We start from the raw sequence: 13,075 nt of genomic DNA on the forward strand, positions 1-13,075 counted from the left end.
GGAGCTAGAAAAAGTGATTAACTGCGAAAATGTAGACCTAGATTTAATCTACTTGCTCGAATATAAAGGATTCACATTTTAAATTAATTTTGAGACCGTGAGGCACCTCCAAATATTGAAAAAATTTTCAGCAGAAATTTCAGGTAGTTAGGTTTAAAGGCGCATATCTCAAAACCTAGGTGAGTTGGAAACATGTGGTCAACTACAAAAATGTAGACCCAGATTTAATCTTCTTGCTTATATAAAAAATTAAGTTCTTAATTAGTTTCAGGGCTGTGAAACACTGTAAAAGTTGCCTACTGACAGAGTGATAGGGTTAAAAGGCGCACGCAAACCCAGAGGCTCATAGAAAGTTCATATAAAACATCTGCGCTCCAAAAAAAAATTGCGTAAAATTTGCGCGAAATTCAAAAAACTATCCAAAACTTTTTTGTGTTTTGAAAATTAGTATTTTTCCTTTTTTTTGAGGTATTCGATTTTTTTGGGTCGAGTTTTACCGAAAAAAACGAGAAAAATGAAAGAAAAAGAGATTCATTCAAAAATTTTAACTCCCTATTGTTCGTCCACGTTTTAAGCACACAATTTGGCTGAGCAGCGGCTCAATTGGCAATCAGCTAAGTCGTGTGCAAACGCGCTTCACTAGACTTCCGATTTTGCGGGAAAATAATTTGAATTCAAATGGACTAGATATCTCATGAACTAAAACAGCTGGAAAAAGTTGTCAACTAAAGAAAGGGAGATCTGAAACTTATCTACATGCTCATTTTAAACAACTTGAAAAAAGAAAAGTGCTCAATCCGTGGAACGTGGCGCAATATCAAGAATACGCTACTCTCAGCTTTTCGATACCAAAGTTTTCTGAATCCTAGCACAAGCTTGCAGAAGTCATGATCCTCTTAAACCTAACCCCTGGAACACATTCTTACTGACACGACGAGCCGTGAATTAGTCTTATATGTGACGACGGCTAAGAAGCTTTAGCTTTCAGGAGGGGACGGAGAAGACGCGTCGCGGGATTAATGAATTTGTGTTGTCGTCGTAGTGGAGATATGTTTCTTGAAACCTTGAAACCCCCCAGATGACAAAAAAACACATGTAAGGCTGCATGAATAGAAAAATGGAAAATGCAAGAGTCAAGAATTAAAAGATGAGATGAGTTGGGCGGGAAAAGTGAAACAAGAAACAAGATATCTACCACGTTTTCCTATAACGGATGCAATTGACATGCACGCCATGTAGGTGTCTAAATCTGAGCGATGCTCACGCAACTCTCAGGGTCATGTCTATCAATCTAAGACAAGGAATCTCAAAAAAAAAAACCAAAAAAAAACGAAAAAAAAAGTCCCGATTGCGTGCTACTTGACACCTTCCGGAAGACGTCCACAAGTGTTTTTCGAAGGGGACAAAAAAAAAGAAAAAGATTTCAAATTTCAGTTATGATTCATTTTTATATACAAACATAGAGGGTGGGGGTGGAGGGTCCAATGGCCGACCTATTTTTAGATGCATTATGTGCCAGAAATAGAATTTTGGAAGAAATGTGTGGAGGTATTCTATGTTTTATTCATACATTTAGAATGATGACAACATTTTTGGATTCGAAATGCATTAGGGTTACGAGAACAATGAAAACAGACGTTTAGTGAAAAAGAAAAATACATAAAATTGAAAATTTTTGGAACAGTAGGGACTGTTTCAGCAAAAATCAGGCTACAAATAGGTTTTCTGACGTTTTTTTCGGTCTAGAAACATGTTTTTGAAAACTTGTGCATTTTGTCGTGGAATATGGTGTATCTACAGTAGCCTAGAGTGGAACTTTGAGATTCTCAGCTTTTTTAATTACGATTTTAACGTGAAAAACTGGTTTTCTGACGTTTTTTTTAGTTCGAAACATGTTTTCTGAGTTTTTCGGAAAATTGTGCATTTTGCCGTGAGGTATGGTGCAGCTAGGATAGTCTGATATAAAATTTGGCGATTTTAGCTAATTTCTGACTTGCTGTGGTAATATGACTCACAAATTACTGAAAATTTGCCAAAAATTCTAAAATCAAAATATAGGCTGAAAATTGGTAAAGTTTGAAAGGTACAAATCCCACAATTTGTATATTGCTGTGTAGATAAAATCTGGAGCTACATTTTAGTAGTTAACAGTTTTTTGATAACTCTATACGCTTTTAAGATACGCGTCTTCAAAGATAGGCAGGTGGAGGTGAGAGAGTGAGAGGGCGCAGAGAAACGAGAGTGTCTGACTTCTCTGCGCTCTCTTAATCTCCCTTTGCCTCTTATGAACTTTTAATATCTTTCTGTGTTTCCAAAATGCACTATGTAGAAAAAGGAGACGCAGAGAAGACAGACACTCTAGCTTCTCTGCGCACTCTCTTTCTCTCATTCTCTCAACTATTCATCTTTAAAGACGAATATCTTAAAACTTAAGCTATCTATCAAAAAGTTGTCAACTACAAAAATAGAGATCAGGACTAGCTTAATACGTTCCAATAAACTTTTGACTCCAAAACCCCTCCTGACCCTATTCCGGACTCTCAAAGTTCTTTTTTTTAGTTGATGTCACTCGTAATAACTAAAAGTACAGTTCTCTGCTATTTTCATAAAAGTTTATCAATATTTTTTGCCTAATCCACCAAGAAAAAAACGGATCTTTGATAAGCCTACCAGGACGTTCTCCCACGCCTAATGAAATCTTCATAACATTCTCTTCCAGTATTCCGAGAATTCGGAAAGAGTCTTGGAAAAGGAAAACACCGAAAAATAAGAAAAATACATGAATTTCTGAAGAAGTTTCAAGTAATAGTTCAGAAATATTCTGGAACTTTTGGTGATCATCTTCTCTAGTTGAAGAAAAAGTGAGAAAGTTTTCAAGGGAAAATAGAAAAAAAAGGAATTTTAATTTAAAAGGGTCGGGTGTTAAAGGAGAAGTGCAGAGAGAAGGCGAAAAACAGAAAACAAAATGTTCAAAAGTTTAATTTTTTTTGAAAAAAAGAGGAAAGGATAGAGGAACCTATTCGAAGTCAAGTACCTGTGATTTTCAGATCGACTAGGTTGAGAGAGTGTTACGGTTTGGCGGATATAAAAAATTTCTGGAAATTCAGATAAAACAAGTCTAGACCTTCATTTTTGTAGTTGACAACTTATTGATAGCTCTTCTAGCTTTTGAGATATGCGCCTTTAAAGACAAGCAACTGGATAACGTGGGAAGAGGAGAGAGACGGAGGACGCAGAGAAGCTAGAGTGTTCATAATTTGAAAATTGATAAAGTTTGATAGCTCATAATGGCTCACTCTTTAATTCAAATTTCACAATTGTTATATGGCTGTGTAGATCACATCTGGACCTTCATTTAAAGCGCGGAGAGGAGAGAGAAGGAGAACGCAGAGAAGCTAGAGTGTCTGGCTTCTCTGCGCCTCGTTTCCCTCAATTCGGTAAGCAATGTTTAAAGGCGCATATCTCGAAAACCATGAGAGCTATCAAAACATTGTCAACTACAAAAATGTAGAGCTAGAAATGGAGAGTTTGGCAATTCAAAAAACAGATCTTAAAATTTCCGAAAGAATAAAAACTAGCCGCTTAAAAAGAGCTCAATAAACCATTTTTGTTTATCTCTCTTCAAATGGTAGCTAATAAAGTGGTGTTTGATTCTTATAGACAAAAAATAGACGTATTGGAAACAGAAACAGTTATTCGTATCACGCGACCACATGAATACAATCATAACTTTTCCTTTCCCCTCTCTCTCTCTTCCAGACTACTCGACTACTACTCGATGAAAAACAAACATGGGAAAGAAATTATGGTAATTCGTTTCCCCCTTTAAAGGCGCATCTCATTCTCTCTCACGTCTTCCTTCCAAAGCCACTGCCACCCTCAACTAAGGATTATCTCCTCCGTTAACAAGAAAAGAAAGGAACGGAGTGTACTAAGACCGAATGGACATGTACATGATGAGATTTCAGAAAAAGAAAAAAACGAGAAAACATCATACAAAGAAAAAAGGAATGACGTTGAGGAAGTGTTTACGGTGGCCGTGGAACTAGATGCAAAAGTTAGGCCAGCACTTTTACAACAGGTTTGCAAAAAAATATACTTGGAGACTCCCTTTGTTTCCCTTTTCTTCCAAAATATGAAATACGAAAAGGAACAAAACGAGCCGAGCCCGTGATGAATAAAGCATGATGGTCGAGAAGGAGGGAGCGACTTTTTACTACTATTCACTTTTTTTGTGTTAAAATAAAACAAGGTTTTGTCTGGGTGGTATTTACGGTAGCTTAGGGATAGGAATTGAGGAGGGAGAGACGCAGAGAAGACAGACACTCTAGCTTCTCTGCGCACTCTCAACTTAACCTAACTGTCTTTAAAGACGCATATCTCAAAATCGGTAGCTTAGGGGCTACGGTAGCTGAGAAATCGAGGCTACTGTAATACTTTGAACGTGAGGGAAGGCGTTTTGGAGAAGTTTTGGGACTCAGGGAAGTTCAAACTTCAAAACTATGTTTTTTATCTTTTTTGCACAGGAAAGTTTTTGGATTCTGATTATTGCAAACGTTATAGACATAGGGAATAATCTGAGATCATTTTGAAAGTGGATTCTGCTTAAAAAATAGCAAATTTTTACAGGTTTTTAGTCAAAATCAGCGACTTCAAACGGTTCAGACGTTTTTTTTCTTATAAATCAAGAATTTTAAGTAGAATTTTCTCAATTCCAAACATCCACGATTTCAGACGATAATAATCATTTTCAGCTCATTTTTCAGAGTTTTTTTTGCATAAAATTTGCGATTCACCCTTATGATACTCATATAAAGCTGGAAACGGTCCAAATTCAGAAATATGTTTAGTTTCTGCCTAGATCGGGTTTCTGGTAAGTTAGGTCAACCTATATACGGTTAGAAAGCTGAAGACGTGAGGAATTTGAATCTAGTTTCAACACTCTTTCAACATAAAAATGAGCGAAAAATTGCTGAAAAAACAACTTTATGGATTAAAAAATATACCAAAATGAAGATCTCAGCGAGTTCTATCTCTGTGACCTAATACGGGCCGGGTGGCGGATTGGTAAAGTGGTACTGGCCGGGAAAAGGTGCCGAAAAACCATTCTAGGCCGGCCCGCGGCACATCCCGTATTAGGTCACAGAGATAGCACTCGTCGAGATCTACATTTTGGCATATTTTTGAGCTCATAGAATTACGTTTTAAGCGAATTGCCCGGTTTGCAAGTATGGTTTTGATAATGAGTATTTCAAATCTGGTATATTGCATATTGCTAAAAACTGAGGTCCTGAGGATTCAAAATCTTTTTTTATAATTTCACTAGGACCACAATTCATCGAAATACACCGTTTTGTTTCTCAGCTATTTTTTTGCCTAGACAAAATTTTGAGCACAGAAATGGAAAAATCACGATTTCGGCTTTTAAATTTGAAAAAAAGATAAATTTTCTGACCGATCTTAACCGCAAGTAACCAACCAAAAGCTGGCGTTCTAAACTCCTAAACCTCGAATTGAACTAAGCGGGCGGACCTTCAAATGAGCAGAGACAACACACGAGGAAATTGATTCAAGTGAAAAGGGATGAGAGGCAAACTTGAGAGGAGAGGGGGAAATTGAAATGATTGGAAATGAGAATTCCCCCTTTTAGTTTACTTTACTCAAACTTGAAAATGCCGCAAAAAAGGAAGGTTAGTGCCTTCAGAGTTCTGAGAGTTCTGAGAAAACGTGTATACATATAAAAAATATAAAAGATTGGTGTAAAGGAGGGGAAAAAAATGATGAGGCGATACAAATTGGGTTGGTTGTGGGGCCGGGTGCAAAGAAGAAAAGAATATATTCTTTTCAATTTCTTCCTGAATCTTCTCCCACGCACACACGTTTTTTTCTCACTCTCTTTTTTTGCAAAACCTTATTTATACATTTATAAAAAATTCAGGAGCGCCGCTCACGTGGAGAGGATAAATATCAGATTTCTCAAAAGAATGAGGTGATGTGATTAGTTGGGGTATAAATAGCCTTGTTTTTTGGTAAAAGTGGTAGAAAATAATAAAAATAAGAAAGTTCGAATTAAAGTTTTTTGGAGGTGGAGATAAGGTGAGCAAACACACGTGAGAGAAAAAATACATTCCGATGAACGGTTTTGTACGGTTTTTGATGAAGAAGTTTGTCATGGGCGCTCTATTGAAACTTTTGAGAGGTTCGGTAGAGCGCGCTAGCTGTAATATTTGGCGGCGAGCGTCAAAAACTCGTCAAGGATCTTGCTGGACCGTGTAATGTCAGTCTTTAGCAGACCGTCTTTGACCGTGTCAGGCCTTCACAGAGTTCGTCGGACTAAGCTGGACCGTTTCAAGGTCTAAAAACTCGTGCCCGACCGTTCCAGACAATACCAGATAGTCTTCAACCATAGTTGTACGACTTTACGGTCTCCGACCGTACTTGAACGGCTCGACCGTCTCCGACCGAGCATTTCCTGCCGTGTCTGACAATCTCCATATCTAAGAACTTGTGCCCGACCGTTCCAGACAGTACCAGACACTCTCCAACCGTAGTTTAAAGGTTCGACCGTTTCCGACCGTGTCAAACCGTGCCAAAACCGATTTAAACGCCTCCGGTGATCCCAGACGGATTGTTTTCCTGTTTATAAATCAAGTTAAACTACTGAAAAATGAGAAAGTAATGAAATTTCGAAAATTTGCAAAAACTGGTTTTTATTAAACTGCGCATAGCTTGGTTAGTTTTGCTCAAAATCAAATTTTGACAGTATCTATAAATTTAGGGTTTCAAAACGGTTCAAATGAGTATAATCATGAATATGTTTTGAAAATTTCGAAAATCTGCAAAACACGCCATGATTATACTCATTCAAACCGCCCAAATCTGTTAGTTTTCAAAATTGCACTCTGATGACTTGTGAACTACAAACTACAAAGATACGGTAGGATGCGTTTTAGACCATTCTTTGGCACCCTATGACTTATCAGGTCGTTCCGTGCAGGAGCCCTTCTGCAAGACAATATCAGAATATGTTTCAATAGGGCCATATTGATATGACGGACCGTACTATGCAGAATCGAAGGGGCTTTAGCCTATCAATCTTATTTTTCTAACCACTTTTCCCAGATTTCTTCATTTTTCTCAATTCTCCAAAAATCTGAAGTTAGGTACAAAATTGTGTAAAAACGTGATATGCCTCAAATGTACTTGTACAAAACGGTTTGTATTTTTAATCGAAATCTTGAAAACTAACCACAAAAACTTTTTGGAGATGGATTATACACTAGAAAATGGAAATCAATCTAAACAAAACCAGGAACTTGGTTAGTCGATTCGATTTGTGGGAATGAGAATTTCCTGACTTTATTGAAAAATGATGACGTGGTACCTCTGCGGAACAAAAAATAGGAAAAAAGCGCCGCTCTTACTGAATATTTGATGATCCCTAAGCGACCGTCGTAAGGAGCAAAAAAAAATGGGGGAATCGAAATTGGTATTGGTGTCTTCGAGTTGGGGATGAGCCCAGAGCCCGAGCAGCATAAATAGGCGGTGGGGCTCCACTAAAAAAACTTCTCATGCATTGCTGACAACCTAGTCTCATTTTATTTCGTCTTGCTCCTCTGGAAAAGGGGGGGGGGCTAAATAAAAACCGAAGGAGTCAAAAATGACGTGCAATGAGGGGACACGACTAATTGATTAAGAGCGTTGTGTCGTCTCGTCTTGTTTCAAAATTGAATTATAGAAATATCCAAGAATGTCACATCCGATTAAGGGGAGACACTTGAAGGGCCCATAGAAGGCTTTGAGAAGACGCAAAAAGTGAGGGAAGGTAAGACAGGGGGCCCTCGAAGAATTCAATAACCCATTGTCCGGGAACTTTTTTGAAGGGTGGGGGAGAGGGCTGCTGGTTCCAAAGTCCGTGTCTTGACAAAAGCGGAGTCTGGTTACCAATTCTTTTTTGGAATTTTTGATTTATCTAGAAAAAGAGCTGAAATAATTGGCCAGGGTGTGTCGGGTTACAAGGAGTATAGAGATTTTTGGTGGAGAATGAACCCGAACCAGCGAAAATAAAAAAAATGGAGAATTTTATTGGGTTCAGTTGAGAAGTGGACCCATGGGGATGGACATTCCAAAAAAGTTTTCGGCAAAAGATCTCACGTTTTTTTTTACAAAATATGTATGATCACTTACATAAAATGGTCACACACACACATACTCTGAGCAACATACAACTTCCTTGAAATCAAAAAACATATCCGTTGGGAAATGGGAAGACCTAGAAGGTTGTTATCTTGATGAAAGGGGGGGGGGTGATTCAGAGAAACACATAAATGCTAGTTTTCAGAAGTTTTTAAAGAGATCATAAAATTCTCCGTTTTTTAAACTAGAAATCAGTAAAAAATGTTGAAAACTGACAAAGTTACACATGTCTGAACTTTTAGAACTGAAATTTTATAAATGTTATCATTTGAGCGCATTTACTGACTCAAAGATTAGTCTGATTGAAATTTGGTCAACAGAGAAAGTGTAGATCATGATATTCCGTGTATTGTGAGCTAAAAATCAATGAAGAATATTAAAATCTGACAAAGTTACAATTAATCAAATTTTTGGAGAAAAAATCTGGAAGGATTCTGAAACATTTTGAAAGAAGTATGCGGTTTTTTCCAACTTTGCACAGCTGACTGATTTTGGGTTAGTCATCAATGAAGGCGTAGTTAAAAAATCGCAAAAAAATGTTGATAGCAAAAAATGTGAAACTCTGAAACTGAGACCTACATCGTGTCTGGAAGCTTTTTAGATTCTTTTGACAACTTTTTTGTATTTTATTACAGTACCCCAGATTGTGAGCCCCCTTACATAGGAAAATAACAATCTGGGGCGCCTTGGGCGCAGGGTTTGAGCATGGTTTTCAGCAACAGTTTCAAATATATTAAACTATTGAAAACTATAAAAGCTCTGCGATTCAACCAACCTTACCAAATCCCGAACATTTTCAAAAAAATCGACCAACTTTGACGCTTAATTACAGAATCAGATCGATTGGTTTTTCAAAATTTTTTGTTGCACTATATAGGTCTAGACTTATACTCCATTTTTGTAGTTGACAACTTTTTGATCGCTCTTCTAGGTTTCGAGATATGCGCCTTTAAAGGTAGCACCCTGGAAACGCGAGACGCAGAGAAAGCAGACACTCTCGTTTCTCTACGCTCTCTCGCTTTCTTACTCGGAACATGCAAATTTAGAATTTCTGAGCCAAAATGAGTAAAAATTCGTTTTTCGTGTAAAATCCCATTTTCGTTCAGAAACGTCGTTTTTTTTGAGCTCCAACTTGAAAATTTCAGCTCAGAATTCAAATTTTGAGCAAAAAACTGCCATTTTTGACACATTTCCGTCTGAAATAGGTAAATCTCTGCAAAAACCACATTTGCGACACTCAAATTTCGCATTAAGGAGCAAAAAACTCTGTTTCCCAGTTGTTTTCAGGAAATGGAGTGAGAGAGACGCAGAGAAGTCAGACAGTCTCGCTTCTCTGCGTCTCTTATCTCTCATTTCCAGGCGCTCATCTTTAAAGGCGCATATCTCGAATGCGTGGATAGCTATGAAAAAGTTGAAAACTACAAAAATGAAGATCGAGACTTTTTTTTTCATAAAACTCCTGATAATTTTCCACATTTATGTTTTTTTTAACCGCGTTCCCCTGAAATCCCAAATCACGTTTCCTTTTTCCATTTTATTCATTCCCCGTTATCAAATCCCTTTCTTTTTCCCTTCACTGCGATTTTTGGACGCTCAAGCTCTATAAACCCTGAATGACTTTCTCTCACACATTCTATATTCTCAATTCAATTCAATTCTATACACCAAAAAATCAAAGCAATCGGCGTCTTGCATAGTAGAGTTGTTAAGTAATTATTCTTCCTCTCTCTCTCCCCCTTCTCTTGCTCCGCGAGCCCCCCGCCAAACTCCAGAGAAAAAAATAGTGCGTCATCCGGAGAGAGTCCGTGCGGCGGGTGCCTCCAGGAGCCGCCTATCGATTCGTCGTCGTTGCCGCAGAATCTCTGCGTCTCTCACGGCGCTTCATGGTCTCTCGGGTCTCTCGCAAGGTCCCTCAGACTCTCTCCTTCATCTCTGCCGTCTGGCGTCTCGTTGTTTTGCGTGATCTCTGCGTCTCACACTTATCAATTTCTCATTCAAACCTGCCTGGTTTCTCCTTTTCTCTTCTTCTTCTTCATTCGCCTTCGTGACTGCGTCGGGAAGAAAAAAAAAACGAAAAACGAGTCCCGACGCCGCCTTTCTAGCTTACAAATTAGTCCTTTTTACGCTCACTCTTGATCTCTTTGTTGATTTTTGTTTTATTTTACTATTTCAGCGCGCCGATTGCCCGAACAACTCTCCAATAACAAAACATGGTAAGAATTACTATTTACATACAAATGTATTGCCAGCTAACCAAATAATGTAAAACACTGTCAAATGTTACAGGGAGCCGACGCATCTCTTCCTATGGAAATGTGCAGCAATTGTGAGTTTTTTTTTGTATTAGGTCGGCACAGTTCTTACAACTACGCTCCACCGAAATGCCCTTTCACACAATTTTCTTTGGTTTCGGTAGAGCGCGATTGTAAGACGCGTGGCGTGCTAATATCAACTTTTTGATTTCCAGTCGACGCTTATGAGCTCCGTCGTCTCACGCGTCGCTTCAAGAAGCTCGACGTCGACGGCTCCGGCTCTCTATCCGTCGAGGAGTTCATGTCTCTTCCGGAGCTCCAGCAGAATCCGTTGGTTCAGCGAGTCATCGACATTTTTGATGAGGATGGCAATGGAGAAGTCGATTTCAGGGGTACCCCCATTTAAAAAATTTGTCTCAAACTCAAAAAAATGTTCCAGAGTTCATCCAAGGCATCTCACAGTTCAGTGTGAAGGGCGATAAGAACACGAAGCTGCGCTTTGCGTTCCGCATTTACGATATGGATCGCGACGGACATATTTCGAATGGGGAGCTCTTCCAGGTGGGTATTAGAGGGGTGCAGTGGGTGGCACGCGAGCTGGCAAGCTAGGGATTATCCCTTCAAAGGCTTTTCTAGTCGAAAAATCGGAAAATTTCCACCATCTTTGAGATGAGATGGAGACGTCTTATAGAACAAAACTAGCTCTTCAACAAACTAGTAAGAAACTTTGAGAGCGCGTCATGAATTTGTGTGATGTTAAAAAATGTTGAAATTAGGCTAGTTTTGTAGATCAAAACTAATTCTATGTTTTTGTAGTTGGAAGTTTTTTGATAGCACTTTACGCTTTCAAGATACGTGGTGTCCAAGATAGACGCGTAGAGAATGCAGAGAGGAGAGACGCAGAGAAACGAGAGTGTCTGCTTTCTCTGCGTCTTGAGTTTCCAGGGTGCTACCTTTGAAGGCGCATATCTCGAAGCCTAGAAGAGTTATCAAAAAGTTGTCAACTAATAAAATGTGTAGAATTTCATGCTCTACATTTTTGTAGTTGACAACTTTTTGATAGCTTTTTACGCTTCTGAGAAATGCGCCTTTAAAGGCGAGGAGAGGGGAGAGGAGACGCAGAGAAACGAGAGTGTCTGCTTTCTCTGCGTCTCTTCCATACCGGGTTTTACCTTTGAAAGCACGTATCTTGAAGCCTAGAAGAGCTATCAAAAAGTTGTCAACTGCAATAATGTAGACAAAGACTTTATCTATATTATGCAACAAAAAAATTTTGAAAAACCATCTGATCTAATTCTGTAACAAAGTGTCAAAGTTCGTGAAACATTTTTCTCCCATTAACTTTATATCTTTTTAGGTGCTCAAAATGATGGTTGGTAACAACTTGAAAGACTCTCAACTCCAACAAATCGTCGACAAGACAATCTTGTTCCACGACAAGGACGGCGACGGCAAAATCTCGTTCCAAGAGTTCTGCGATGTAAGTTCCCTACCGAATCGTCTTGTGGTTTTTCCTTTTTTCTTTTCCTTTTTTTGATATTTGAAGTGAAGTGAAGTGACTGGTGAAGTGACGCTGCTTCACTAACCCTGGAGTTTTTTTTTCGCTAACATTCAAATTCAGGTCGTTGAGCACACCGAGGTGCACAAGAAGATGGTTCTCGAAAACATCTAAGCGATGGACTGTCCATTACCCTGATCCTGAAACTTCGCCCCGCCCCCTCAGCTTTAACCCGGCCTTTTCCTATTTTCCCCCCGTTCAAACATGACTTCTAGTCCATCAGAATTTTAAGCCCCATTTTTGAGCCCCCCGTAGATTTGTCACTTGTACATGTCCTCCAGCCCCCTCTCCCAATTTCTCTCTTTCTGTCACTATCTTGCTATAAATATATATTTATTCTCTCCTAAAAATCTAGTCATCGTGCGTTTATATATATAATTCTAACCTTTTTTTGTCTTTTTCGTGCGTTTCAATTGTTTCTTCTAATAATTTTAACACAGTAAAAAGGTTTTTTTTGGATATTTGTGATTTGATTTTGTGTCAGGTCCCAAGAATCTGTGAAAGGTCTGAAAACGGCATATTCAGGTTGTGGGAACACTCGATATCCACGAGAAGATGGTCGTCAAGGTGTGATGATTCTGAATCCTGAATTCTGAATCCGTCTCCCGCCCCGCCATGCCAGCTTTCCAGCTTCAACACGATGAATCTCACAATCTTTTCTTTATATACCTTTTTTTCTTGCTTTATGAAATATTTTTCCCGCAAAAAATGTTTTATGGGCGGGGCTTACAGATGGGGATTTCAGATAATAATAGATGGGAAGAGTGCACTGATTAGTGTAATCCCATTTTTCTTTTTGATTTATTTTTTTACTGGAATTAAGAATGATAGGCTTCAGAGATCTCATTTTATTTTGAGATATTCATGATTTTTGCAAGTTTCAGCAAGAGTTTTGACCCTCCGTCATTATTTCATTTTAGATTTGATTTCTTCTATTTTATATTGGCTGTGTAGACCAAGTCTAGATCTCCATTTTTGTAGTTGACACTTTTTTGATAGCTCTTCAAGTTTTCGAGATACGAGGGTTGAAAGATGAGTACTTCTAGGGGAGACGCAGAGAAGCGAGACA

The 13,075-nt window shown here is 38.6% G+C and overlaps 1 protein-coding gene across 1 annotated transcript; it reads left to right on the forward strand.

Moving 5' to 3' along the window:
* Positions 1-10,503: 10,503 nt before the first annotated feature.
* GCK72_016728 (uncharacterized protein) lies at positions 10,504-12,120 on the forward strand (the record flags this gene model as incomplete). Its single annotated transcript, XM_003101595.2, has 5 exons — positions 10,504-10,522; positions 10,664-10,840; positions 10,888-11,009; positions 11,806-11,928; positions 12,070-12,120. 5 exons carry the CDS (start codon positions 10,504-10,506, stop codon positions 12,118-12,120), a joined length of 492 nt encoding a protein of 163 aa, XP_003101643.2.
* Positions 12,121-13,075: the final 955 nt, after the last annotated feature.

This window comes from Caenorhabditis remanei, chromosome V (genome assembly GCF_010183535.1).
Source record: "Caenorhabditis remanei strain PX506 chromosome V, whole genome shotgun sequence".
NCBI lineage: Eukaryota > Metazoa > Nematoda > Chromadorea > Rhabditida > Rhabditidae > Caenorhabditis > Caenorhabditis remanei.